Genomic DNA, 24656 nt, shown 5'->3' with positions numbered 1-24656 from the left:
TTCTAGTGAATGTATTATGCCTGCTTCAAAACTTAATTTGAGTTAATTTAAATTATAATAAAGATTTACTTCTTGGTATGAGTAGAATTTGCTTTTCACTTAAGACTGTTAGTGATCTTTATTATTTTTATAATTTTATAATTTTATATTTTGTAATTGATAGGAAAACTATACTGCCTAGGAGTCTAAATATTTGAAATGGAAAGAGATTGAACTAGAGTTGAAATTTGAGACAAGTTATATCTCTGTACCTGAGTCTCCTGTATTTTACGTGTTGGGGATACAGCAGATAAAAGTGTACTTTCATGGAGCTTATACCTAATGATGGGGAAACATCAAATAAGTAAATGATTATAGACAAGTTCTGTGAAGAAAATAAGGATAGTGAAATAAAGATTGACTGAAGGAGCATGTTTAAGAAGGTGATATTTGAGCTAACACAATGATGAAAACGAGCTACCTTTTGTTGGCCTAAAAATCAAACAATTAAGAATGGAAAATATGACATTTCAGGTAGATTACTCTTCATCCTAATTTAAGAAATTTCAAGAAATGTTGAACTTTCAGTTGAGATAGAATTAAGATAGAATTTGAATTGAGATAGAATTAAGTTCACACAAAACGTCTCTGTTGTAGACACATGACTATAATACAAGAGAGAAAGTTAAAAAAATCATAGCTGTGATAAAACCAAAATAAAACCAAAATAAACAAGTTTCTGGGAGAGCAAAACAATAGAAACAAAAGTCAGAGAGGGGAGACAGAAGCCATATCTTGTGGTAAATAGTGATTTCTTAAATAAGATACACAAAATCGTAAGAAAAAGATTAATTACAGTTTACTGCATTTAACATTTCCATGCACCAGAAGGCATTATAAGCAGTGAAAAATGATAAGGCTAAGAAGATATTTGTGATAAGTATAACTTACAAAGGATTAATATCTAGAATATGTAAAGAATACTCTACAAATCAATTAGAAAAGGATAATCCAATACAATAACTGCTAAGAATATAAATGTACAATCTATGGAAAGGAAACCCAACTAACCAATAAACATAGGAAAATATATGCAGATTCAATCACTGGAGAAATGTAAAACAAAGGAACAGTGAGCTACTCTCTTACCTTTCATATAAAAGGAGGAGGGTGTCCTTCCATAGCCTGCCTGAGTGCCCTCACAACACTGGCTGCCCCCAGAGAGAGTGATGGGGTGGGGGGGAGAGAGAGAGAGAGAGAGAGAAACACCAAAGTGCGAAAAGCAGCGTCTTTTATAAGTTAATCTCAGAAGTGCCATGGCATCACTTCTGACATAGCCTGTTAGTCACACAGACTAACCCAAGTAGAGTGCGGGATGGGACTGCACAGGAAGTGCAGTCAGGAAGTGGGTTATTACCACAGGAGCCATCTCAGCTGGCTTGTCTGGCTACCGCGTCAACTCTAAGACAGATTCAGAAAACTGCATACAATTAGTGTTCACCTTAATGAGTAACTATGAGTAACTTAATATCGGAGGTATTCTAAACTTCCCCCTCAATCACAGTCCTCTACCTCTCGCATAAATAGTCACTGTCTTGATATTTAGCTGTTCAAAGTGGCAAGGTAAGTCTTGTTCCTCGTACTCATCATAGCTGGAAACAAGTCCATGTGCTTCATTTTAATTCTGATTGCCCTGTTCGTAGAGGCACGTTATTGTCATCTCTTTATTCACTTCATACATATTTGAGAAAAACCACCTAAAGTCTGTGTTACCGGTCCATCTTTCAGCATCTGCAGTGGAGAGTTCAAAGAAAACTGCTGTGGAAGAGAGATCTAGAACAACACTGATCATCTGTCCACTTTCCGTGTTAAGCAACTGGATTGTAAGTCTTCACAGTCTTTTTAAAATGTCAAATAATTTATGTTGGTCTTACACGATAAAAAATATTCTGTTAAAATGTCATTCATTGGGAGAAATATGCTTGGTCAGCACTTTATGTCTAAGTTCAAATAATTGTTAGGTGAATTGGGGTTATATTTGCTCAAGTAATTTTTTTTGAAGATTTATAGTAGAGAAAGAAACATAATCAGTTGCTATAAGATCTGCTTCTACAATTTCTGTCCACCAAAGTAGGAAATGTGTGTAATGTGAGACCGCCATATTTATGAGCCGTAGGAACCTCTTCTGAGAACACCATTAACAATAATTTGTTTTTATAACAGCTTGTAACATTTACTGAGCTCCTATGTGCTCAGTTTCCCCCTAAGCTCTTTTCATGCATTTTCTCGTTTCATCTTGACAACTATTATTCTCACTTTCCAGGTGACCAAATAGAAAGACAGAGAAATTAAGTAATTTACTTAAGGTCGTTGGCTAATAAATGATGGAGCTAAGTCACTACCATTCTGACTCTAGAGCATACCCACACACAAAAAAATGTGTTTTTATTTCTCCTTCTAGATTGCTTTTCTGTTCTAAAAACATTACATTGGAATGGAACCTTTTTATGTGTTGTGTGTAAGAAGCAGCTTGGTGCTGTTTCCTTTCCAATGTGAGCTTCAAGCTGCATTATATAAAGAAATAATGACTCTATCAGAAGCGCTGTGAACATAAAGACCACTGGATGTGAATTTCCATTCTTGTCACCTTCAAGGTTATCTGCCTCTCTCCTGGCCTTTCCTCCTTTAATCTCAGAGGTGGAAGAGGTCCCACTCTTTGTGAGACCATTACCTTAGTCTACACATTGCTTGCCACCTCTTCCAGCCTTTGCATTTTTTTTTCCCAAAGATTTTTATTGGGGAAGGGAAACAGAACTTTATTGGGGGAACAATGTGTACTTCCAGGACTTATTTCCAAATCAAGTTGGCCTTTTAGTCTTAGTTGTGGAGGGCACAGCCCAGCTCCAGGTCCAGTTGCCGTTGCCATTGCTAGTTGCAGGGGGTGGAGCTCACCATCCCTTGTGGGACTCCAGGAGTGGAACCGGCAACCTTGTGGTTGAGAGCCCACTGGCCCATGTGGGAATCGAACTGGCAGTCCTCGGAGCTAGGAGCACAGCTCCAACCGCCTGAGCCACCAGGCTGTCCCCAGCTTTTGCATTTTATCTGTTACTTTTCCCCTTGCCTTGTTATTGTCTTGCCCCACTGGCTCTTTCATGAAACATACTCGGATCTTTCTCATTCTTAAATACTTTCTCTTGATTGGCTCACCTTCAAGTTGCTACTCAGCTGCTTTTGTTCAGTGTCCTACCTCTTGGGGTTTAATTTTCACATTGTGCTTTTACTTACTAGCTACTTAACTCATTGTAATCTGGTTTCTGCCACTAGTTTTCTAAAGTGCATGGGAAAAGATACAAATAACTATAAAAAGTAGTTAACTGTCTAATTGTCAAATTCTGTGGCCTCTGTGATTTCTTTTTGACTTTTATGTAGTCTTCCCTTTGACTTTTTATCTTTTTTTATTATAAGTTTTTGGTGTATTTATTTTTTAAAATATACCTTCTCTTGATTAGTGTGTTATTTTTCCTCTTAGGACCAGAATGAGTTTTTGTTGTCTCTAGCTCTTTTTTAAATTCCAACAAAACTATGCTTTTTCTTTTGATATGTGGTCCATCATGGGAAGGGCAGTACATGGGTACTTGAATGGCAATTTCAGGGTGAGGTTTACAAGTGTTAATGGAGGAATAAACAATAGAACTGATTTTTTAAGAACATGGGGTGTGGAGATGTATTTTTAAAATGGGAACTCAGTATTTTATTATAATTTTATATTTGGAAAACTACAGAAGTTTTGCTAATCCAAACTTCAAAAAGCAAACATTGGCAAAATCTTACTTAATTGAGGTTGTGGGAAAACTGGTTTTTAAAGGGCTGAGGGATGGTTGGGTATGTAGGGATCCCTGGTCAAGAATGAGAATTCTGCAATCTCTCAACAAGCTACTCGCTTCCTACCCCCTGAGTAAATGACCTAGCACCCTAATGAGCAGGCCAGCTCTACCTTATTGTCACTTTCTTGTCTTCAGACATGGGTAAGAATACAGTGAAAGGAGTCAGCTACTAATTCCACTTCCACTATTTTCTTTTTCTGGTTATTTAGATAAGTTATTTATCTTCCCCATGGAAAATGAAATAGCATCTGTTTCATTCACACACACATGCACATAGACACGTAACCTAGCAAAGTGACTAGAAACTCAGTAGTTTCTTTTTAGAACTCAATAGAAACTCTTTCTCCAGAACAGTTAATTTTCCTCTATTTAAAATCTAAACCTTCCACAAATATGGTTCATTCTATTTCAAGGCGATCCCCATTGATTCAGTTTTCTCATACTGGATTCATTCTTCTTTTCCTTTCCACCAGATTTCTTGATAAAATTTTCTACATTTTCACCTTTACTTTTCCATGTTTTATCCTCTCTTCTCTTTCCTTTTGCCTTCACTATTTCAGGTGTCGTTTTCTTGTCAAGCCCACTGTAGCCCGGTGTTTGCTCCCACCCTCCACAGAAACTCTTGGGAAGGCCTTCCGTGACCTCACTGTTGCCGTGTCGATGAGTTCTCGTTTTCTTTTCCTCTGCCCTGACTTTGTTTCCTATTTATTACTTTTTTGTTATATCTTATTTTGTAAACCATCTTTAAACCTTCTTGTAAGGAGAGGAAATGGACATAAATTAAAAATTTAAATTTCGATCTTGTATTTTTTCTTGAAACTCTGCTATTCCTTGGCCTCTCCCAAAATTTTGTTTGCTGTCTCAATTTTTTATCACTGTTTCTCTCCATACCTATTTTTCTCCCATGGTTCCTATTTAGTAAGTCTCTTTGTCCCCCTAAAGTGTGGTATTTTTTTTAAGTAATATGCAAAATTTAAATGAGATTTTCATTTACTCATCAAGATTTAAGAATTTCAAAATTTGCTTCTTTAAATTTTTTTTTTGCTGGAATATTTTAAATCATATCCCAAGCATTATGTCATATCTTCCAATAGGAGCATAGGCCTGCTCTTTAAATATCAGTATTCTGTAGGCTCTGTTTCTCATTATACATGTTCTTCTTAGAAAATCATACTTCTATAGCTTCATGTACTGTCTGCTGATAACTTTAGAATTCATATCTACATTTGCATTATAGGCCAATATTTAAATTTTCCTAGTATACTTCTCTAGTCAGATATTCTGTAGTGACCAAAAACTTTAAATCTCTAACATAATAATACTCATTATCTCTTTCTCATCTTGATATCTGCTTTCCCCTTCTTTTTTATAAACTTTCCTCTATCTTTATCACACAGTTCTTTGAGGCGGTCATTTTAAGTGGCTTCTTTGTCTTCTCCTTTATGAAGACATCCCATATTAGTCCTCAAGTCCCACCTTAGTGTCTTCCTGTCACACCTGTTCTTTCCATTTTGTTCTTATGCCATTTTGGTGTAGGGCTTTATCGTCTCTCACCTAATGGTTTCTGAGCTATCTCTCCTTGATGTCTTCTTCTGTCTTTAATCTACTTATTTTATTTTATTTTTGCTCAGAATCTCCCACATAATATTGTTTTCATGATTTAAAACAACAACCAAAACTCAAGTTTTAAAAACTGATCATGTCCTCAGGGAGGGCAGGCACCAGCTTTTATTTTTCTTTTTTAGCTACACCACCCTTCTGGTTAGTACCTGGCACACAGTAGGCCTGTAATGAATGAAAGTGGATACTGTGCTTGAATCTTTGCCTACATACTTGGGAATATTGGTTGCTCGTTTTACTGTTTAATTTTGATATTATTAAGTCTACTAATGGGAAACATTAAAGATTCTTTGTGTTAAAATACTAAATTTGAAAAACTAATTATAGTTTTAAAGAAGCTTGGTTTTTTTCTTTCCTCCTAAAAATGAAGTGGCTGCTCATTTGTAGGGCCAGGCAAAGTCTATATAATATATTATTATTGCATATATGACAGCTTTCCTGACAATAAAATAATAATTAGTATTATTATCATTGTTGCTATTTTAGTAAATTGTAGGAAACTTGAGTTTATGTAATTTTGGTAGAGTGATTTGTGACACCACTACAAGGATGGTACTTTTTTTATACACATAGGAAACCTGACACTAATCTGCTTATTATTCAAAATACATCTAATTTTCTTTTAGGACCAGTTTGGACAACATATAAAATCAGACGTGCACTTGAATTTTTATGTTTATTATGGTCCCGATCGTATTAGAGACCCGGCCTTGCTTTCCAAACAGGATATTGTTTTGACCACATACAATATTTTAACTCATGACTATGGAGTAAGTATGTTAATACTTAGAGATGTTCAGAAATTGAATTTAAGAAATATACTTCAGGTTTCCTAACTTTTCTAACATTCAGGCTTTATACTTTTTCTTTTTTCTTTCTAAATTTTTATAATTGTTTTAATATTTTGCAAAAAAAAGTTTGACTTTCTAGATAATAATGTAAGAATACTTTTCATTTAGAACACTTGGAGTTAAAATTTTAAATTTGAGTTTTAACTAAGTATGTAACAATTTGTAAATGAATTTTGCTGTTTCAATATTCTACAGTATTGTATTTTGTCACAATGATTTGATTGTCTCAGTTTAAAAGTAAGCTTTTTTGTAGCTGAAATTCATGAGTTTCCCAAGTCATTTAGAAGTCTGACTGTTGTTTGCCTGTAATTCCAGTTAAGTTAAAATGTTTTTCAAAATACCTTATTGTCAAAATTCCAGTCTTCTGATAAGAATGTTAACTTTTACATAAAAGAAAGTATTTATGTTATATTCAAATAATTCTTATAATTGACAATTTTTATATTATCACTATGTTTCAGTCTGAGGCAGAGTAGCTCAGTGTATTGAACCAAGGTCACAGCAGAGAACTAACTACCCGGGTTTAAATGCTCACTCTGCCGCTTCCTAGCTGTGGTACTTTGAGCAACGTATTTCACACGTTGGTACTTCAGCTTTCTTATCTGTAAAATAAGAGTAAGAATGCTTGATACGCTTGTGAACATTCAATAATTTAATGTATGTAGTGCTTAAAGCAGTGCCTTCCACGTAGTAAGTTGATATTGAGAGTAACAACTCATATTATTTGTCAAATTACATAAAGTACTATTTTACTTGCCTATGTTTTTAATTCCTATGAAACGTTTATTCAGACAAAAGGTGATAGTCCATTACATAGCCTAAGGTGGCTAAGAGTGATCCTGGATGAAGGACATGCCATCCGAAATCCAAATGCTCAGCAAACGAAAGCTGTACTTGATTTAGAAGCAGAAAGAAGATGGGTATTGACAGGTAATGATAGCATCATACTTTAAAAAAAATAATTCTGAGATATGTATCATTAAGTAAGTTAGTGAGGTAACTTTGTAAACTTCAAGTGTCTATAAAGTCTGTTCCAAAATTAGTCATAGAAGTCATTTAAAAATATTTTGACTTGTTCTTCATTATTGCCCACGATATGGCAACATTTGAATTACAGGTAATTTATGGGACAACCACTAGAATTCTTCTTGAACCTTGGAGATTCATTAGACACTTTAATCCTCCAATCAGAATCTTTATTTACTTCCTATCTTGGAACCTGTTTTCTTTTTACTTAGAGGATGGGGAAGAGAATATAAACTCAAATCAATTTTTTTCCTTCTTGGTAGTGCTGCTGATTTAAAAATCAAATGTTCTTGATAAGGAGAAAGTTGAATTTGCTGGGTCTGTGGTCTTTTTCTTTGTCAGTATGACAAATGAGAGTTAAAAATTAGCACACGAGTATGTTTTGAGGTTATGTATATGTTTAACAAGGGATTATAGTCACAGCTGGATAGTGAGTGTGTGGGTCTGGTACTGAGTGCCCATTTTCAACTGTTGTTTCCTCTCCTTGGACCAGATGGCCACCTGGGTGGATATTCTGGTTATAGACTTGTAACAATTTCCTGTTACTTTTAGGTACTCCAATTCAGAATTCTTTAAAGGACTTGTGGTCTCTTCTTTCCTTTTTAAAACTTAAACCATTTATTGATCGAGAGTGGTGGCATAGAACAATACAGCGTCCTGTCACAATGGGAGATGAAGGAGGACTTAGGTAAGCAATTTCATGATGACTGATTAATGGTAGCTACAGGTAACTGTTAGCAGCTGAACCAGTTGCCGCTTTCATTACTACCGTGTTTCCCCAAAAATAAGACCAGGTCTTATATTAAGGTTTGCTTCAAAAGATGCATTAGGGCTTATGTTCAGGGGACGTTATCCTGAAAAATCATGCTAGGGCTTATTTTCCGGTTAGGTCTTATTTTCGGGGAAACATGGTTGTTTAACTAGACTGTTGGCTTTCCTCTACAGAAAGTGTGTACAGCTTCATGCCTTTGACTCTCAGAACCTAGTTTGGGGAGACAAAAATTTCTAACTATCCCTAAAACACAAACCCTCCTTTCCCATGATTTTGGTCAAACTGAAAAGAAAGGCAGAACTTTATGGTCTTCCTGTGTAGCTCTTACCCCCGAAACCACCATTAATAACTTAGGCAGTGACAGGAAAACGTTGTATGTTCTGAGGGTCCATTATGCACTGAATTTTCATAACTTACCTTGTATAGCTTATATAGTGGTAATTGAATGACGGAATGATGTACAGTGTGGCATCAATAAGAGCTTTATAAGAGAAAGTTGTTTCTGATGGAGACAGAAGTTGAGAACGTAAATAAAATTCAGCTTGGTGATTGCTGTTTTGCAAGGTATTAGTCTAATGTGGTTTAATTTTTGTCTAGAGTATTGGTTTTCAGACAGAGGGCTTGGGATTCATTAGCCGGTTAGTGATTAGAACAAAAATGGGGAGAAGACCATAAAGATTTAACTGTCTGACAGATGTTGAATTGAGGGTCTGATTTCAATGCGTTTGTTGCTATAATTTTCTATTTGTAGAATATGTATGTCATTATCAGATTGGATAAAACCTCAACTAAGAGATTTTTAAATAATCCTTTACTAAGGTTATAAAACTTTAATAACTTAAAATAATCTTTTTTCTTGTGAATCAGCTTACACAGAAATATAAAGTTAATGTAATTATTTGTTTTATTTTGACTAGGCGTTTACAGTCGCTAATTAAAAATATTACACTCAGAAGAACAAAGACAAGCAAAATTAAAGGAAAACCTGTTTTGGAGTTACCAGAACGTAAAGTATTTATTCAGCACATTACACTTTCAGAAGAAGAGAGAAAGATTTATCAGTCTGTGAAAAATGAAGGCAGAGATACTATTGGAAGGTATGGAGAAAGAAAACCATTTTAGAAAATAATTTTTATTTTGTTTGTTTCCCAGTTAACTGAATAGTCTTTTTAAGATACGTTAGCATTAAAGTCTGAAGTATACTGAAAGATAATTTGCTTCTTTAACTATATTTAAACTACTTTTTACAAATTAATAGTTAAGTGGATGAATTCATATCATAACTTACCAGGTAAGTAATTTCTTAAGTTAGGGAAAAAATTTAAAGTTTACATGAAATGGCAAGTTCTAAATTTCTAGTCAGAACACCATGCTTGCTTCTCCATTCCTGGCTCTGTGTCGTGTGAGTAGATGAAAACATTGAGAGAAGTATATGTATAGAAAGTAGACCTAGTAAGGCCCAAGACTTTGGGGACTGTCCCCACATTCAAGAAGTCAGAAAATAAAAGCCACTTGCAGAAGGTTCTATCTAGTTGAGAAGTATGAAGAAAGAGAAGCCTGTCACAGAATCCAGGCAAGACAACATCATCAAGTTAGAGGCAATGGCCAGTAGTGTCACGTGGCGCAGACAGTTAGAAAAGGCCGTTAAATTTGGTGATTTCAGAAGTTACCCATGTAACTCTCAGAATAGTTTCACCAGAATAATGAGGTGGGTAGCCAAATTGTAGGACTAAGGGAATTTGCAAAGAAGTAGCAGCTCTAGGGGTAGACCATTTTTCACAAACTTTGTGAAAGGAAGAAGAGTGAGACTGGTAGACAGGATCTATAGTTGGTTGCTGGAGCAGTTATTTGATAGTTTTATTTGAGTAACTGCCTTAAAAGGAAGAGAACATGGAAGAGATTACAGATGCAAAAGAGAATAAAGCAAATTGGAGAAAAATGAAGCCTGGGTGGTGGTAAATAATATCGAGTACCATCAATGAAATATGAGACGGATATGTATGAGACAGAGGGGGAAGCTGAGGAAGGAATTACAGCAATCATAAAAAGGTGTGGTTTTTAGAGGGGAAGAGAGACTTCCTGGACACATGTAGAAGTTAAGTCAGGATGACTTTCCACCAACACTTGGAAATCTGGGAATAGACGTTGAGGGAGTAGATGAAAGGGATTGGGGATCGGTAGGAGGTGCGAAAGTGTAATCCAAGCCAGAGCATGTTTGAGGCAAATGCCCGTAGGAACCAGAATGAGTCGGAGACCAGTGAAGGCAGAACAGGGCTGAGAAAACAGGGGAATCTTAAAAACATAAGAACTTTAGTGAGTTACAAAGTAGCGTTAATAGGAATTAGAGCTATTGAGAAGGATTGTCCTGAGCAAGAGTTTTCAAAGCAGAGATTTCAAAGCAAAGAGGCACAGAGCAGTTGGTAATTTGTATTGTGTCACACAGCTAGTGAATGCAGAGCTGGGATTTATATTATATTGCCTATTCTTACATGCTTGAATATTTAGAAGTATTTGTTCCCATAATACTACTATTACTTAAAACAGCAGATACATAATTATATCATTTATGATAGGCTAGGCAGTATTCTGTATGCTGTGCATCTGTTAACTTTTGTAATACAACAGTCCTATGAGGTGTGTATTCTTATTATGCTACTGTTTTTACGGCTTAGGAAGCTCAAGACAGAGTTGAAGAAACCTGCCCAAGGTTTCATAGTTGAGTTGGCAGAATCAGGTTTGAACTTAGTCTAGTTCTAGAATCTGCTCTAACCCTTAGGCTAAATTTCCTCTATTGCCTTAATACTTAAATATCAGATTAACTTGGTGTGTAATTTTGGATCACCCATTCTTCTTCAGAACCTGTATCGTCATAGTTCTGCTGTATTCTATATTGAATGTTTCTGTGGAAAACCCTGATTTTATTTTATATTTTTCTTTAAAGTCCAGCAATTTGACCAGGACCTCTCTCTATTGATTTTTTTTCTGGAATATGTACCATTTAAATCTTTGGCTTCCAGGCCTTCCCTCCGTCCCCCACTTGCCAGGAAAGTTTTCTTTAAATATTGTTTTCTGTTCCTTTATTTTATTTCTCTCTGCGTATGTTAGATGTTCTTTGTCCATAGGTGGTATTTTATTGTGATCCTTTACATTTTTCTGTTTAATTTTGCTTTTCTCAATCCTGTATCCCACATTCTTGCCATTTTTTATCAGTGGCAAGTCTCTTTTATACTGGTTTTAGGGTGGCTTTCATTTCTCTGATGGTTTACTTTCCTCTTTCACACTTTTGAGCCGTGCTAGCTCAGCTTTCATTTCTGTTGTTTTGCCATACCTTTTCAAAGCTCTGTGTCTCTGCTTTAAGCTGCTGAATTTTTTTTAGGAGGAATTGTTTTACTGAGTGGTATTAAATCATGGCAGTATCCTTGGTCATAATTTTTATCTGCTTTGTGGCTACATTTTGCTCATGAGTTTTCTTTTACTGCCATTTGTTCCCTCTTGCTCTTTGCTGATGATGACTTCTGTTTGAATGTCTTGAGTTCTTTCTGGACTAACCGTTATCAAGAGATTCTTATGTAGGGGTTGGGGTCCTAGCTGTGCCCCAGACTAGCAGGAAACATGACTATTTAGTTCGGACTCAGGGTTACATGTGAGTTCTTTCAGGTTTTGCTTCTGCTGCTATAACAGAGACCAGAAACTTTAAGAGTCCGTACAATGTGGAATGCTGTGCCCATAGTTTTCTGAAAACAGGTCTGTGTGTGTTTTACTTATTCAGCTTGCCTGCCTGCCTTCTTGGTGTAGAACTTGTCCAGGGAAGTTCAAACCACCAGTCATGTACCCTGGTTTTGTTTCTGCACCTGAGACGTTTTCCCCTCAGAGCATGCCATCTGTTTCGAAGAACTGTACACTAGAAGGTGTTCTGAGATCTGCAGTCATATCTTTTGGCGTCTTCCTATCTGAGTTTAACTGTAATTGACGGCCATTTCTGATACATTTTGTTTTATCGTTACAAATCTTTCCTGGTTTCATTAAAGATAGAGTTTGCTTTTCTGTTTTTCATTCTTGTTTTGAGGTGATTTCCAGAGAAGAGAACAATGTCATTTTTATTTCACTGTTTTAGAATAGGAAATATTATTACAATATGTAACATTTTGTAATACTAACATTTTTACCCTTAGGTATTTTAATGAAGGGACTGTCCTTGCACACTATGCAGATGTCCTGGGTCTTTTGCTTAGATTGCGGCAGATTTGTTGTCATACTCACCTCCTTACAAATGCAGTGTCTTCCAGCGGTCCCTCAGGTAGGTAAATGTGATTGGTTTACACCATTATGTTTGTTAGAGATATTTAAATCAGAATGAGAAATTTTTCATATGGTTTAAATTTAGTTTGCTATTTGTCAAATAGACATTGCTTTTAGTGTAAGACACAACTGGGAATATACCCCACAATCTCTTACCAATAAAAATGGGATATTAATGAGGTCTTCTAGAATTTCCACTAATAGATACACTTAGACGAACGGTCAAGTTGGACCTACCTTTCATTCTGTGGTAGTGCATGCGGATCGTGTTATGATGATGCTTCTGTGTAAAGTATATCATGTGGCTGGCTGCTATTTTAGCTTTAGAGTTTTTCTTAAAATTTCAAATTTAAACCATGCTTTGTGCCTATGGCAGAAAAAGACTAAAGATTACCCAACCAAACTTTTTCCTGTGTAAGGAAGATTAACTTGTCTAGTCACACTACAAATTTTGCTCTGAAATTAATTTTTCAGCTTTTTCTCTAGGAAATGATACACCTGAAGAACTGCGAGAGAAGTTAATAAGGAAGATGAAGTTAATTCTGAGCTCAGGGTCTGATGAAGAGTGTGCAATTTGCTTGGATTCTCTAACGGTTCCTGTTATAACACACTGTGCACATGTCTTCTGTAAACCCTGTATTTGCCAAGTCATTCAGAATGAGCAGGTTGGTTTTACGCTTAGTGCAGATTCAGTGTTTGGCAGAGTGATGCACCACTCCAGTCCTGACTGGAGGGAAAACTCAAGGCCAGCGGACTAGAAAGAGTTTTGCACTTGGATTTGCTAATGTACCTTTCATGGTCAGTTATATCAGTGTTTTAATAGGGGATATATTTCTTACAATTAAGCACTTTTAACCTAAAAGGATACTATATTTTTGGATGTTTCACTGTCAATATGCTCGTTCTAATGTTGACATCATCGCTGTCCAATAAATAGATCTATAATGCGGGACACAAAGGTACTTTTAAATTTTCTAGTAGAAACAAAGGTTAACTCTTATATTTTTATTTCTCCAGTATAGCTAAAATATAAATTTTTTTTTTTTTTTCCTGTGGAAATGAGCTTTTATTACACCAGTAGGCATAGTGATTGAAGATCCCCTCAGTCAGTGAACCCCTCCTAGACTGGCAGGGGTCAGAGGTCAGGGGCACAGGAAACGGTCCATGCTGTATGGCAGGGACCTCATGAGTTGGGGCCACCTCTTCACTCATGCCCTGGCGGAGTCTCTGCTGCCCGCGGTGGGCAGGCACCTGAAATACCATGAGGGAGGCGAGGGGGAAAGACAGGCTGGTTGCCTGAGGTATACAAAAGGAGTCAGACCACAGCTGGAGGGTCCTGGCAGGAAGGCACGTCTGAGTGTGCAGCTTCAGTGCATTGTGGAGCTGGGGCAAACCCCCTTTCCCCACACCCTATCCCCCACCTTTCCACTCCTCACTGTGGAGCAGGCGGTCCTCCACATGGGGTGTGGGGGGACCAGGGGTGTGTGGGCTGAGTCCCGGAGGGCAGGAAGACCCAGGAGCTTCTGCCAGAGACCAAACATTTAGGCCTTCCTAGGGCAAGACTGGGGGAGCGGGTTACAGGGACTGCGACAATTTGGGGCCTGGCCTGGGAGCCCCAAAGATAGGTTGGGCTTTGCATTTTAGAAAACGGCGGCCTGTTTCATTTGGAAGTTGCTGACAATGCGATGGATGCTATGTCCTTGCTTTGGCCAGTCCTGTCTGTCCCCTCAGAAACAGCCCTTTGGCCATGAGTTCTTCCCAGAAACGTCCCTTTTCCTAGGAGCAGAATGTCTGGCTGAGGGAGCTGCTCTGGAAGGCAGAGCCGGAAGCCCCGCCCTGGGATGGAGGGTGGAGCGCCTGGAGCTCCAGCTGCAGCTGCAAGTTGTGGAGTTGTGTGTGTGTGTGGGGGCGGGGGGGCCTGAAGCGCCTCCAGCCACCCCACAAAGGCCTTCCCTCCTGTGGAGGTGGAGGCTGGGCCCCCAGGAGGCCCATCTTCCATTGGGGCAGGTCACCTCTCTGGGGTTCTGTTTATAGGATTTATCTGATGGTGGGGGTCACCTGGGGTGGGGTCCATGAGCCCACCAGGCAGTCAAGGGAGCTCACATAAGTGGCCCCTTTCCCGTGGAGAGGACAGGGAGGGACAGGACGCAGCCAAGTCATGCCCTGCTTTGAGCATTTAAACGGAAGAGAAGCGGCTCTGATGTTCCTCCACCGCCCCGTCCCCAAAGTCCATGGCCTCATGGCCCGCTGCCAGGTGCCCAGGGTCTGGGGCGCCGGGTCACAGTTGTAGTAAGCAGAGGCCGGCATTAGCTGCTTGATGGCGCTGCGGCCAGGGGGCTCGGGCTCCAAACTTCCATGCCCACGGCGGCAGGCAGGATCCTGCAGGCAGTAGGTGCGGGTGGAGAAGACGCCGAATTGGAACCACACCGGGCCCGGCCCGCGGGGGCCAGTCACGGGCGCACTGCACCTCCTCCGGGGTGGTACGCAAATTATTAATGAGATACTTCCTGTGATCCCTTTCAACTTGAATGTCCAAAATCCAGTGGTGTTATACACTTAAAGGACATCTAATTTGGCTTTGCCACGTTTCAAGGGCTTAATTGCTGCATGTGGCTGTTGGCTATCGTGTTGATTAAGGTAGGTCTAGAAGCTTATGTAGGGTAGAAGTTTTTGAAATGGAATCATCCTTTAAGCAGTCCTTCAACTGAGGTAGAATTTTTTAAACCATTTTTGATATGTAATATACCTATGGAAAAAAGCGCACAAGTAATTGTGCAGCTCAGTGAATTATGAAGCAAACACGTCCACGTAACTACTGCCTGCGGCTCCTTGTGACCCTCCGGTCATCCCCTTCGCCCTCTTTAAAGGTAACCTCACCGCACTGACTTCTCACATTGTTTCAGTCTCAGAGTCCTTTTTATTATAATAGTATTTGGTCTGTAGTTATTTAAGAGAGAATCTTATTTTATTATCATGAAACCTGATAGGATATAAGGATCTAGACTGGCTTTACAAGCCATTAAGGAGGAAATTTTTTTTGCTTCTAAATAGTTCCAACTAGTATGCTATATTGTAGTTAGGTTCAAGAAACTGTTACTCATGGTTTCTTTACTTGTCTGCAAATAGTACAATATTCATTGTTTCAAGCTCCTGCTACAAGTTAAGATCACATACTTTTGCTCTTTTTTACCCAATCCCACTTTACCATGTTAGAACATTATATCTGCCTGAAGTTCAGTATGTACAGATTTATCTCAAATGGATGAATCTAATTAAAGGTTTAATAAATTGTTAGCTATTAGAGAATTTACATTGCTTTTTAAAAATTTTAGGCAAATTTGTGTTTCCGGTCCTTGATAAGTGTCAGTCATACTTTGTTCTTTCTTACATAGCCACATGCTAAATGCCCTTTATGCAGAAATGATATACATGGAGATAATTTATTAGAATGTCCTCCAGAAGACTTGGCATGTGACACTGAGAAAAAGTCTAACACAGAATGGACATCCAGTTCAAAGGTAAATACAGATACACAAATATTTGAGTATTTGTTTTATGCTTATATAAAGAAACACCATGTGTAAAAATAATTATGCTTTTAATTCTGTCATTTGAGTATTATACTCTGTTGGTACTTATTGGCTTTTTATCTAGTGAATTTCAGAGGTAAGAGAAAGTTTTCAGATGATGATAGTATTCTTTCAGTCTTAATTTAAAAAAAATAGTGGTCTTACTTTTTCCCATTTTAGGGAAATAACAAGGTGGCAGCAGCTTTCTCTTCATACTAAAAAAAAATTGGATGTAGTTTGCCAATTCAAAATGGCATCTAATGGCTGTCCTAATTTTTTTCAGATTAATGCCTTAATGCATGCATTGATTGACTTAAGAAAGAAGAACCCCAGCATAAAAAGTTTAGTTGTTTCTCAGTTTACGACGTTTCTGTCTTTAATAGAAACACCACTCAGGTAAGTTCAGCAGTGTTTCTCACTTTGAAAGGATTTTTATATAAATGTTATTTGATTTGGATAGCAAGAAATATTTATGCTTTACCAGTTTTATTCATTCACTATCTAAAATAACAGTCGAGTCACAATGAAGAATATTTTCTGGGAGTATGGGATTTTAAAGATCAAGTTATGAAAATATCTGAAAAGAATTGACTGTGGTCTGACATATTAGTAGACAGTTTGTAAATGTTTGTCAAAATAAATGAGTGAAAGAATTGGTTAGAGGAAGACACGGTAATTACTTCACAAGTTTTTGTAGTATAGGAAATATTACTTGTCTTTTGTCTCATCCATTAGAGCGTCTGGATTTGTGTTTACTCGTTTGGATGGTTCGATGGCCCAAAAGAAAAGAGTTGAATCGATTCAGTGTTTTCAAAACACTGAAGCAGGATCTCCAACTATAATGCTTCTGTCCTTAAAAGCAGGAGGTGTTGGTTTGAATCTTTCTGCAGCTTCTCGAGTGTTTTTAATGGATCCAGTAAGTAGTTTTATAGACTTTGTGGTATGTTATTACTTCTTTTAAAAAAAAAGAAAGGACAAACTATTTGGTTAATACCTTCATAGTTATAATTGATTGTGAAAATTCCTTAGGCAAGCTTTAGAAATAGATAACTTGTTAAATGTGTATCAAGGGCTGTCTCTTAAGTGCTTTCCATATATGAAATGAAATTCTCATAAATCCCTCGGAGGTAGATTTTATGATCCCTATTTTGCAGGTGAGGAAACAAGCACAGAGAAGTAAATAACTTGCCCAACATCACACAGCTAGTAGCAACATGCAAACCAGGATCAGAGTCCTTACGTACTGCGCTTTTCTGCTTCTCTTCTAAATACAGAATAAGCTTCTATTAACTGTAATGTTTTAAGAGTAGTTGTTTCATTCATTTCCGACATATGTATAATGAGATCTGCTTTGTGTCAGGGACTCTTACACGTCTTGGGAATCTGGTCTAAACAAGATACGAAAGTAGTACCTCAGGGTGCTGATGGTTTCAAGCTTTAATATGCAAAAGAATTAGGTAAATGTAATTTCTGGCCTCTTGTCCCAGAGCTTGAGGCATCTGGAATGAAACACAGGAGGATCCATTTTTATATACACCATAGGTGATTCAGGTACAAGTGGTCAGCATCACAGTTTTAGAAGCAAGACCATTAATGGAATGTTCGGGGTGGGTTTTTGTGTCTGCTACGTGCTATCACTTGTGGTTGTGTAATACGGGCCTGGGGTACGGTGGGAGCTAAACTTTAACTGTGCTCACCAAAGTCTGTGACCTGGAGCTGTACCCACGTAGCAGCCCTTTTGTGTGATTGCACAAGGGAGCTGCTTTGGGCAGGAGGCACTCTCGACTAACTCAGTCTGGAACTTGCTTTGGGTCCTGCTTTACTAGAGACTACCCTGAGCTGTTCTGTGCATTCACAGGTTTAAGACTTGTTGTTTTAGTTTATTGTCTAACAGTTAGAAAATTCATAACAAAGACATTTTACTGAGACACAAATTTGAGTAATTCTGGTTAGGCTATCCTTGAGGCATGTACCTGTTTCGTGGCTTTTTCCCTCCCCTGAGGGTAACTTTCCGAGTAAGATTACAGCCAGAGCCACGTGTCAGTATTCAGGGGTTTCACGTTAATGTCACGGATGGCTGTGGGCTGTTGTGTTCTCTTGCCTTGCTTGGTTCTGTGGATGTAATAGTTTTAAATCTTTGCTGGAGTTTTAGTATTTTATGGTTATTATAAAAAATATTCATTGTCACTACAGATAGTTACATACTCACTAACCTGATGAAAATCCTAGAAGCTGATTTTTGGAACAGATTCCCAAATGATTTTCTTCTTTGGTTATAATCTTAGTACTTGATAAGAGTGTGTTAATACCAGATAAAGTAATTTAGTTAGTATTATAAAGTTGAGCAGAGACTAAAACTCTTTAGCATAGTTTAAAAAAACATATAGGATGTTTTAGCAATTTTGTAGTAAGTTGTTTGAATATTTCAAGCTTTCACGTATTGTTTCTAACTTTAAAACAAAAGCCAGGTCCCAGAATAATAAGATTCAATAAGAAAACTTTGCTCTTGAAAATCTTTTACCGTGTTGTATAAGAGTTAAGATTTATTTTGATGTTCTATTGTGAGTTTTGCTTCTTTTATCACTTGTGTGAGAATGGGAGCTATCAGTTTCATACTATCATGAGAGAGGTTTGACTCCTGTCATCATGCTAGATGTATTATTGCCAGCTCACCATAAGGTTCCCAGAAAAATACAGACAACAGAAAGGAACATTTTACCTGGATTCTTGGTGTAATGGTTTCAAAATGTGTCCAATTGTGAAATACAAAATAGTCACAAAATAATGATTATCTGTCAGTATTAGAAAATCATAAGCTGAGTATGTCCTTAAATCTAACATATATCAAAAATAACCCAAAACTCAAATTATAGCAAGTTAATGTTAATAGTAAAATCTATTTTTCCCTTGGTCTCAAGGGGACTTGAAAAAGAAAGAATAACAGCCTAAATATAAATTATACTATAAACTTACCTACATATGAGTTTATAATTTTGTTTCTATTTCCAGGTGGTACTTTGCTGTATAAATGTTCCTTTTCTACAAAACACCCTGTTTTCAGCTTCAAGAAGCACCCCATAGTTTAAATTTAAAATTTAACAATCCTACCCTGACAATTCATATTATTTCAAAATCACTTGACTCTTCTTTCTAAAGTGAAGAACTCTGTATCTTTTTGCTTATTCTTCCCTTTTCATTGCTTCATTGTTTTATTCTTTACTTTAAGACTATTCCTGTGATTAATGCCTATGTTAGTTAGCTAATGTTACTTTTTTTTATTATTAAACTTTATTGGGGTGACAATTGTTAGTAAAGTTACATAGGTTTCAGGTGTACAATTCTGTAATACATCATCTATATATCACATTGTGTGTTCACCACCCAGAGTCAGTTCTCCTTCCATCACCATATGTTTGCTCCCCTTTACCCTCCTCTACTACCCTCCACCCCACATCGTCTGGTAAAAACTAAACTATTGTCTGTGTCTATGAGTTTTTGTTTCTTTATTTGTCTTGTTAGGCCTGGAATCCAGCTGCTGAAGATCAGTGCTTTGACAGATGCCATAGACTTGGCCAGAAGCAAGAGGTTATCATCACAAAAGTGAGTTTTTTAAGCCATCTCATTTAAAAATAAGTTGATGAGGATTTTTAAGTTATATAAATAATGCATGAATATATTATTGTAAAAGACTGAAATAAAATTATTTAGAGCAAAATATGATCACCTTTATTCTCATTTTCAGAGGAGACCATCAGTAGTTTTAACATACGATATTCAGAGTCCCTCTATGTTTACATACATTCATGCTTATGTGTACATCTCTCTTTTTAAAAATTTCATTTAAGGTAAATGGGATCATACTTTACTATTCTGCAACATGTTGTTTCCCCCTTAACAGTATATATTGGACTCTACCATAGAAATATATTTAGATCAAACCTTTTTTTTCCTATTGTGGTAAAATGGACATACCATAATAATTAAAATGTTTAAAAAGTATTTTTAAGTGTACAGTGCAGTGGTAGGAAGTCCATTCACACTGTTGTGTAGTCACGACCCCCATCCATCTTTGGAACTTTTTCATCTCACACTGAAACTCTGTGCCCATTGAACAATAACTCACCATTCCTGCCTTTCTCTAGTCCCGGCAACCACCCGGCTTCTACTTCCTGTCTCTGTGGATTTGACTACTCTGCAAGCCCATTCTTTTTAACACCTGCACATAGATACATCATAATTTATTTAACATGCACAATTTATTTGCTAATAAAAACAGTGCCATAGTGAGCATTATATTGCATGCATCTTTGTGTTTATACACAAGTATTTCTTCAGGGTAGCTTATGAAAACTAGAATTCTGAATTTAGAATTGTTATTAGATAACTGCCAAGTTTTCGAAATAGGCTTAATGATGTATGAGAAGGATCTAACTTGATGCTTATTTGATGGTCAGAAAAGTGCCCCCTATAGTAACTGGCATTTACCTAAGACCTTGAGCATATTTCACATATGTGTTGTCTGTGAATTGCTTATTTAAACCTTTTGCCTACTTTGCAAAAAGTAGAGTTTCAAAAAGTACTCCTTTTACATATTCTGACTTTAACTGTTTTATTATGTATATTGGAAATGGTTTACCCCAGGCTCTTGCTTATCTTTGAACTTTATGTACTTTTTGTCATGAGGTGGTTTTAAAATTTTTATGATTTGAAACGTGTCAGCCTTTTTCTTTTTATCTGGATTTTAAGGTCTTACTTAGAACAGAAAGCTTTATCTTCATGTTTTAAAAACAAATACCCTGTATTTATTTCTGATTCTTTTGAAATATTTTGTCTTTTATGATTCATGATATGGTTCTAATTTTTTTTTCAAATGAAGAACCATTTGTATCATCACCATTTTTTTTGAAAAGTCCATCCTTTTTTTCTTCTTTAAAATGTCACTTTTATCATAAACCATTATATGGGGCGCTTATGGGCTCTGTTCCATTGATCTCTTTTCCTATTCCCAGGAGGTTACTGTTGTAATTACTATGGTTTTATAAAGTATGCTTTGATATCTAGTAGAGCAAAATGCTCTCATTTCCCTTATTTTTGAAAAGTGTATTGGTCTCATTATTATTATTTACTCTTCAATTGAAATTTGGATTTAGGTTACCAAGCTTTATTTAAGAAATCTTATTTGGGATTTATTGAATTTATAATTGAGAACTGTCTTCTTCATAAATAAGTAGTGTTTCTATATAGGAACTTAGTCTCTCTCCATTTATTTACGTCTTTTATGTATTTCAGTAATGTTTTATAACACAACTTTCCATTTTACAGTAACTGGAGCCTCCTATACAGTGTTGAGTAGCACTGTGGTGGTAATCATTCTTGACTTGTTACTATTTTTGTTGGGAATGCTTTGTTTTACATTAAGTACGTTGTTCTTGTAAGTTTCTAGTAGATGCCCTTTATAAGGTTGAGGACATATATTTTTGGTTAATGACGATTTTCTTTTATCAGGAATAAATGTTAAATTTTATCAAATGCTTCTTAAGCATCTGTTGAGATGATCACTTTTCTTCTCTTTAGTTTTTTAATGTTATGAATAATACCAGATAAAGGCTCATTCTTACATTTCTGGGAAAATCTCATTTCACTTTTTAAATGATAAATTTATTTTGCTTGTATTCCAATTGCAGAGTAGCCTATAAAGTTTGCTTTTTTGTGTGTTGTTCTTACCTGATAATGGGGTTTTAGAGATGTAACTTATGTCCTAATGGCTATATTTTTAATAGAAGAAAACCATATTGATGAGGGAAGTCACTCTTCATCTCTAGTTATTATATCAAGTTCTAAATATTCTCACTCTATGTTCAGGAAGGAAGGGGAGCTAAACGGTTTCTAGCAGATTATGGACCATTTTTGAAAGCTACATAAAACTATAATAGAAAGCAGATTCCTTTATAGTAGATCAACATTTTCATTGTCTCAAATTTTCATTTTTTTACAGTAAAGATTTTTAAAGATTATGATCTAAAAAGTACTTAACCAATTTAACCTTTTTTTTTTCTTTTTAAAGTTTATTGTGAAGGACTCTGTTGAAGAAAATATGCTGAAAATACAAAACACAAAGAGAGAACTTGCAGCTGGAGCCTTTGGAACTAAAAAAACAAATGCTAACGAAATGAAACAAGCTAAAATTAATGAAATCAAAACTTTAATTGATTTATAATTTGTGGGATTTTGGTAAGGTTAGTTTGATCAGATATATACAGAAGTCTTGGAAATGAGAAAAGTACAGTTTTAGAAATGAGATCTAGTGAGTATGTCTTCTAAATGGGGCATATTGTTTTATATCAGTGAAGATGTATTACTGATACGTAATCTCTTCTATATATGAACCTATTTTTAATGATACTTCAAATAGCAATAAGTTCCGTTTATACTGTGGCCTAAAATAATTTTTTGAGAAAAAAAGTTACTTTGTTATTCAACTTTTCATAGTATCTCTGCTGAGTATTTTCATATATCTTCCAAGTACTCAGCTTTTTCATATTTCAAATACGGTCAAACCTTTTATACTTTTGACCAAGTAAAGAGTTGTTTTCTACGTTGGACACATTTGGTTTTTCACCAAAGCCTCCCATTTGTGATGCAGTGGATTTAATAGTCCTTATAAATGATTAATATATACACAGACTATACAAGAGATTGATTTTATTGGACTTCCAAAACCATATTTGCATTCCAGAACCAAACCTTAACACGAAAGACCAAAGTCCAGGTTAGTAAGTTGTGTTTTTCCCCCCGGTTTCATTGAGATACAATTTACGTAAGTGATTTGCAATTTTATGTTCATGAAAAAAATGAGGGACTATGTTAGAGCACTGTTTTCTCCATTTTAGTCTGGTGGTACTATTATTCATTTTTAAATGTCACTCAATGTGTTAGTGTGTAAATACAGTCTGTGGGGCTGAGAGAGAACCAATTCTACCCAATTTGATTTGAATATTTAAATTATGGAATTGCTGAATAGATATTTCTATATAGAGATAATTTTTATTTATGTAGGGTTTTTTTTAAATAACTTTATAAATTTTTATAATTCAGAAGACTACTATATGTGAGAGGTATGATATCTGGATGGAAGTTGGACTGGATAATCTCCAAAATCATTTTAACTCTCAAAGACATGTTAATCCTGAATGGAAACATTTCTTTGTTATTATGTTTAGAATCAGAATTCGATTTTGGACCTTCAGTAATTCATCCTTGCATCTGTCTATAGAATTAATCATCTTTTTGTTACTTTTTTAATAATCAAACAGTAGTTGCCGCAGAATTCTAGATGATTCTTTCAGTCACATTTAAAACAAATAAGCTGTAATTTAGCAATCAGATTAGGTAGTCAGTGGCGTTTTTTCCTTAAGGGAATTTTTTTTAAGAAGAGATTAGTTACTGTAACAGGAGAAGCTTTATGTTTGATGATACAGACTTAAGAGCATCTTATATTTTACTTACAAGTGTTAGAAATGACTTGACTGAAAGCTGGGAGATTGGAAGGAATGTGTGCTGGGGCACACGTCTAAGGTATGGGCTAAGGCTGTCAACAGCTAAGCCCTCCGCTCCCTGTGCCCTGTCCCTTGCTCCAAGGAAACTGGGTTAGGTAGCAAGAATCTCTTCGGCAGCAGGTGAGGCAGAGAGGGCTGATGAAAAGGACCAGCAGAGCTTTCTGCAGGGGTGAGTGTAGAATAATAATGGGGGGTCGGTCCACTAGCATTAGGAGCAACGGGGAAGTTCTTTACCTTGTAGGACTAGCGTTACGCGAAAAACCAGGTTGATCAGCGTCTCATGAAATACAGTATGAAGGTTCTCTGTATACCAGTACTCCAGAGAGATTGAGTATAAAGTTTTCAGCAGAAAAACAACGCAACCTACTCTTCTTGCTTACAAAGGTAAAGCTTTGCAAACTCCCTGGAAAGGTGAAGACTTTGCTTGCTTCTTTACTGAAACATTTACAGACTTGTGTTTTTAAATACATTTATAATGATAAATTCGGCAAGTCAATTTAAAAAAAAACCTTTGTTTTTGTACAGTTATATTAAGTGGCATTAAATAAAAAACAACAAATTTAATTCATCCTAAGAAAATGTATAAACCACTAGAATGAAAAGTTCACATTATGCTATGCTGTTAATTCTGTTTCATTATTATGTAGAATAATAGCATTAGAAATATCTTGAAGACATTGTATTCCCACTTGTTCAAACTGAATTTTGTGGTTCAAACTGGATTTTGTTTTAAATTTAAAATCAATAAAGGTTTCAAAAATGTAGTAGCTTCCTCAGCGCCATAATTTTAATGACTACTTTAAAGAAAATCTAATCTTTCATAAATGTCACACTTCTGTGAAGGTATCTATATTACATGTGTATATTACATGTCTGCATTATATAATTACTTGATTTTTACTGACAGTACATAAAAACTACTATGAGTAATAGAATAATAATAGAATAATAGAATAATTTAATAATTTAATAGAATATTCCTACCACCTTTCTTATTTTGCTCAATTTAACTAGTTGAATTTCTTCTTTAAAGATTAGAGTGTATATAGTTTTAAATTTTATGTTAAATGTCTTGATCTTTTAAAACATTGGTTCCAATT

The 24656-nt window shown here is 36.1% G+C and overlaps 1 protein-coding gene across 6 annotated transcripts in view; it reads left to right on the top strand.

Moving 5' to 3' along the window:
• HLTF (helicase like transcription factor) overlaps positions 1-24301 on the top strand; it is a 47454-nt gene extending 23153 nt beyond the window's left edge. For 3 of the 6 annotated variants that reach the window (XM_033132879.1, XM_033132870.1, XM_033132859.1), the window contains exons 14-25: positions 1768-1862; positions 6110-6253; positions 7126-7264; positions 7913-8048; positions 9050-9229; positions 12305-12429; positions 12906-13096; positions 15824-15949; positions 16284-16396; positions 16736-16916; positions 19520-19600; positions 22065-24301. In XM_033132879.1, coding sequence (XP_032988770.1) covers positions 1768-1862; positions 6110-6253; positions 7126-7264; positions 7913-8048; positions 9050-9229; positions 12305-12429; positions 12906-13096; positions 15824-15949; positions 16284-16396; positions 16736-16916; positions 19520-19600; positions 22065-22217 — 1664 coding nt within the window. In that variant the 3' untranslated portion in view covers positions 22218-24301. The remainder of the gene's footprint in view (positions 1-1767; positions 1863-6109; positions 6254-7125; positions 7265-7912; positions 8049-9049; positions 9230-12304; positions 12430-12905; positions 13097-15823; positions 15950-16283; positions 16397-16735; positions 16917-19519; positions 19601-22064) is intronic. The other 3 variants (XM_033132899.1, XM_033132888.1, XM_033132867.1) reach the window with 1 other exon arrangement.
• Positions 24302-24656: the final 355 nt, after the last annotated feature.

The sequence above is a fragment of the Rhinolophus ferrumequinum genome, chromosome 2 (genome assembly GCF_004115265.2).
Source record: "Rhinolophus ferrumequinum isolate MPI-CBG mRhiFer1 chromosome 2, mRhiFer1_v1.p, whole genome shotgun sequence".
Classification (NCBI taxonomy): Eukaryota; Metazoa; Chordata; class Mammalia; order Chiroptera; family Rhinolophidae; genus Rhinolophus; species Rhinolophus ferrumequinum.
Note: the sequence above shows the minus strand (reverse complement) of the source record. Positions and strands in the feature narration are given on the sequence as shown.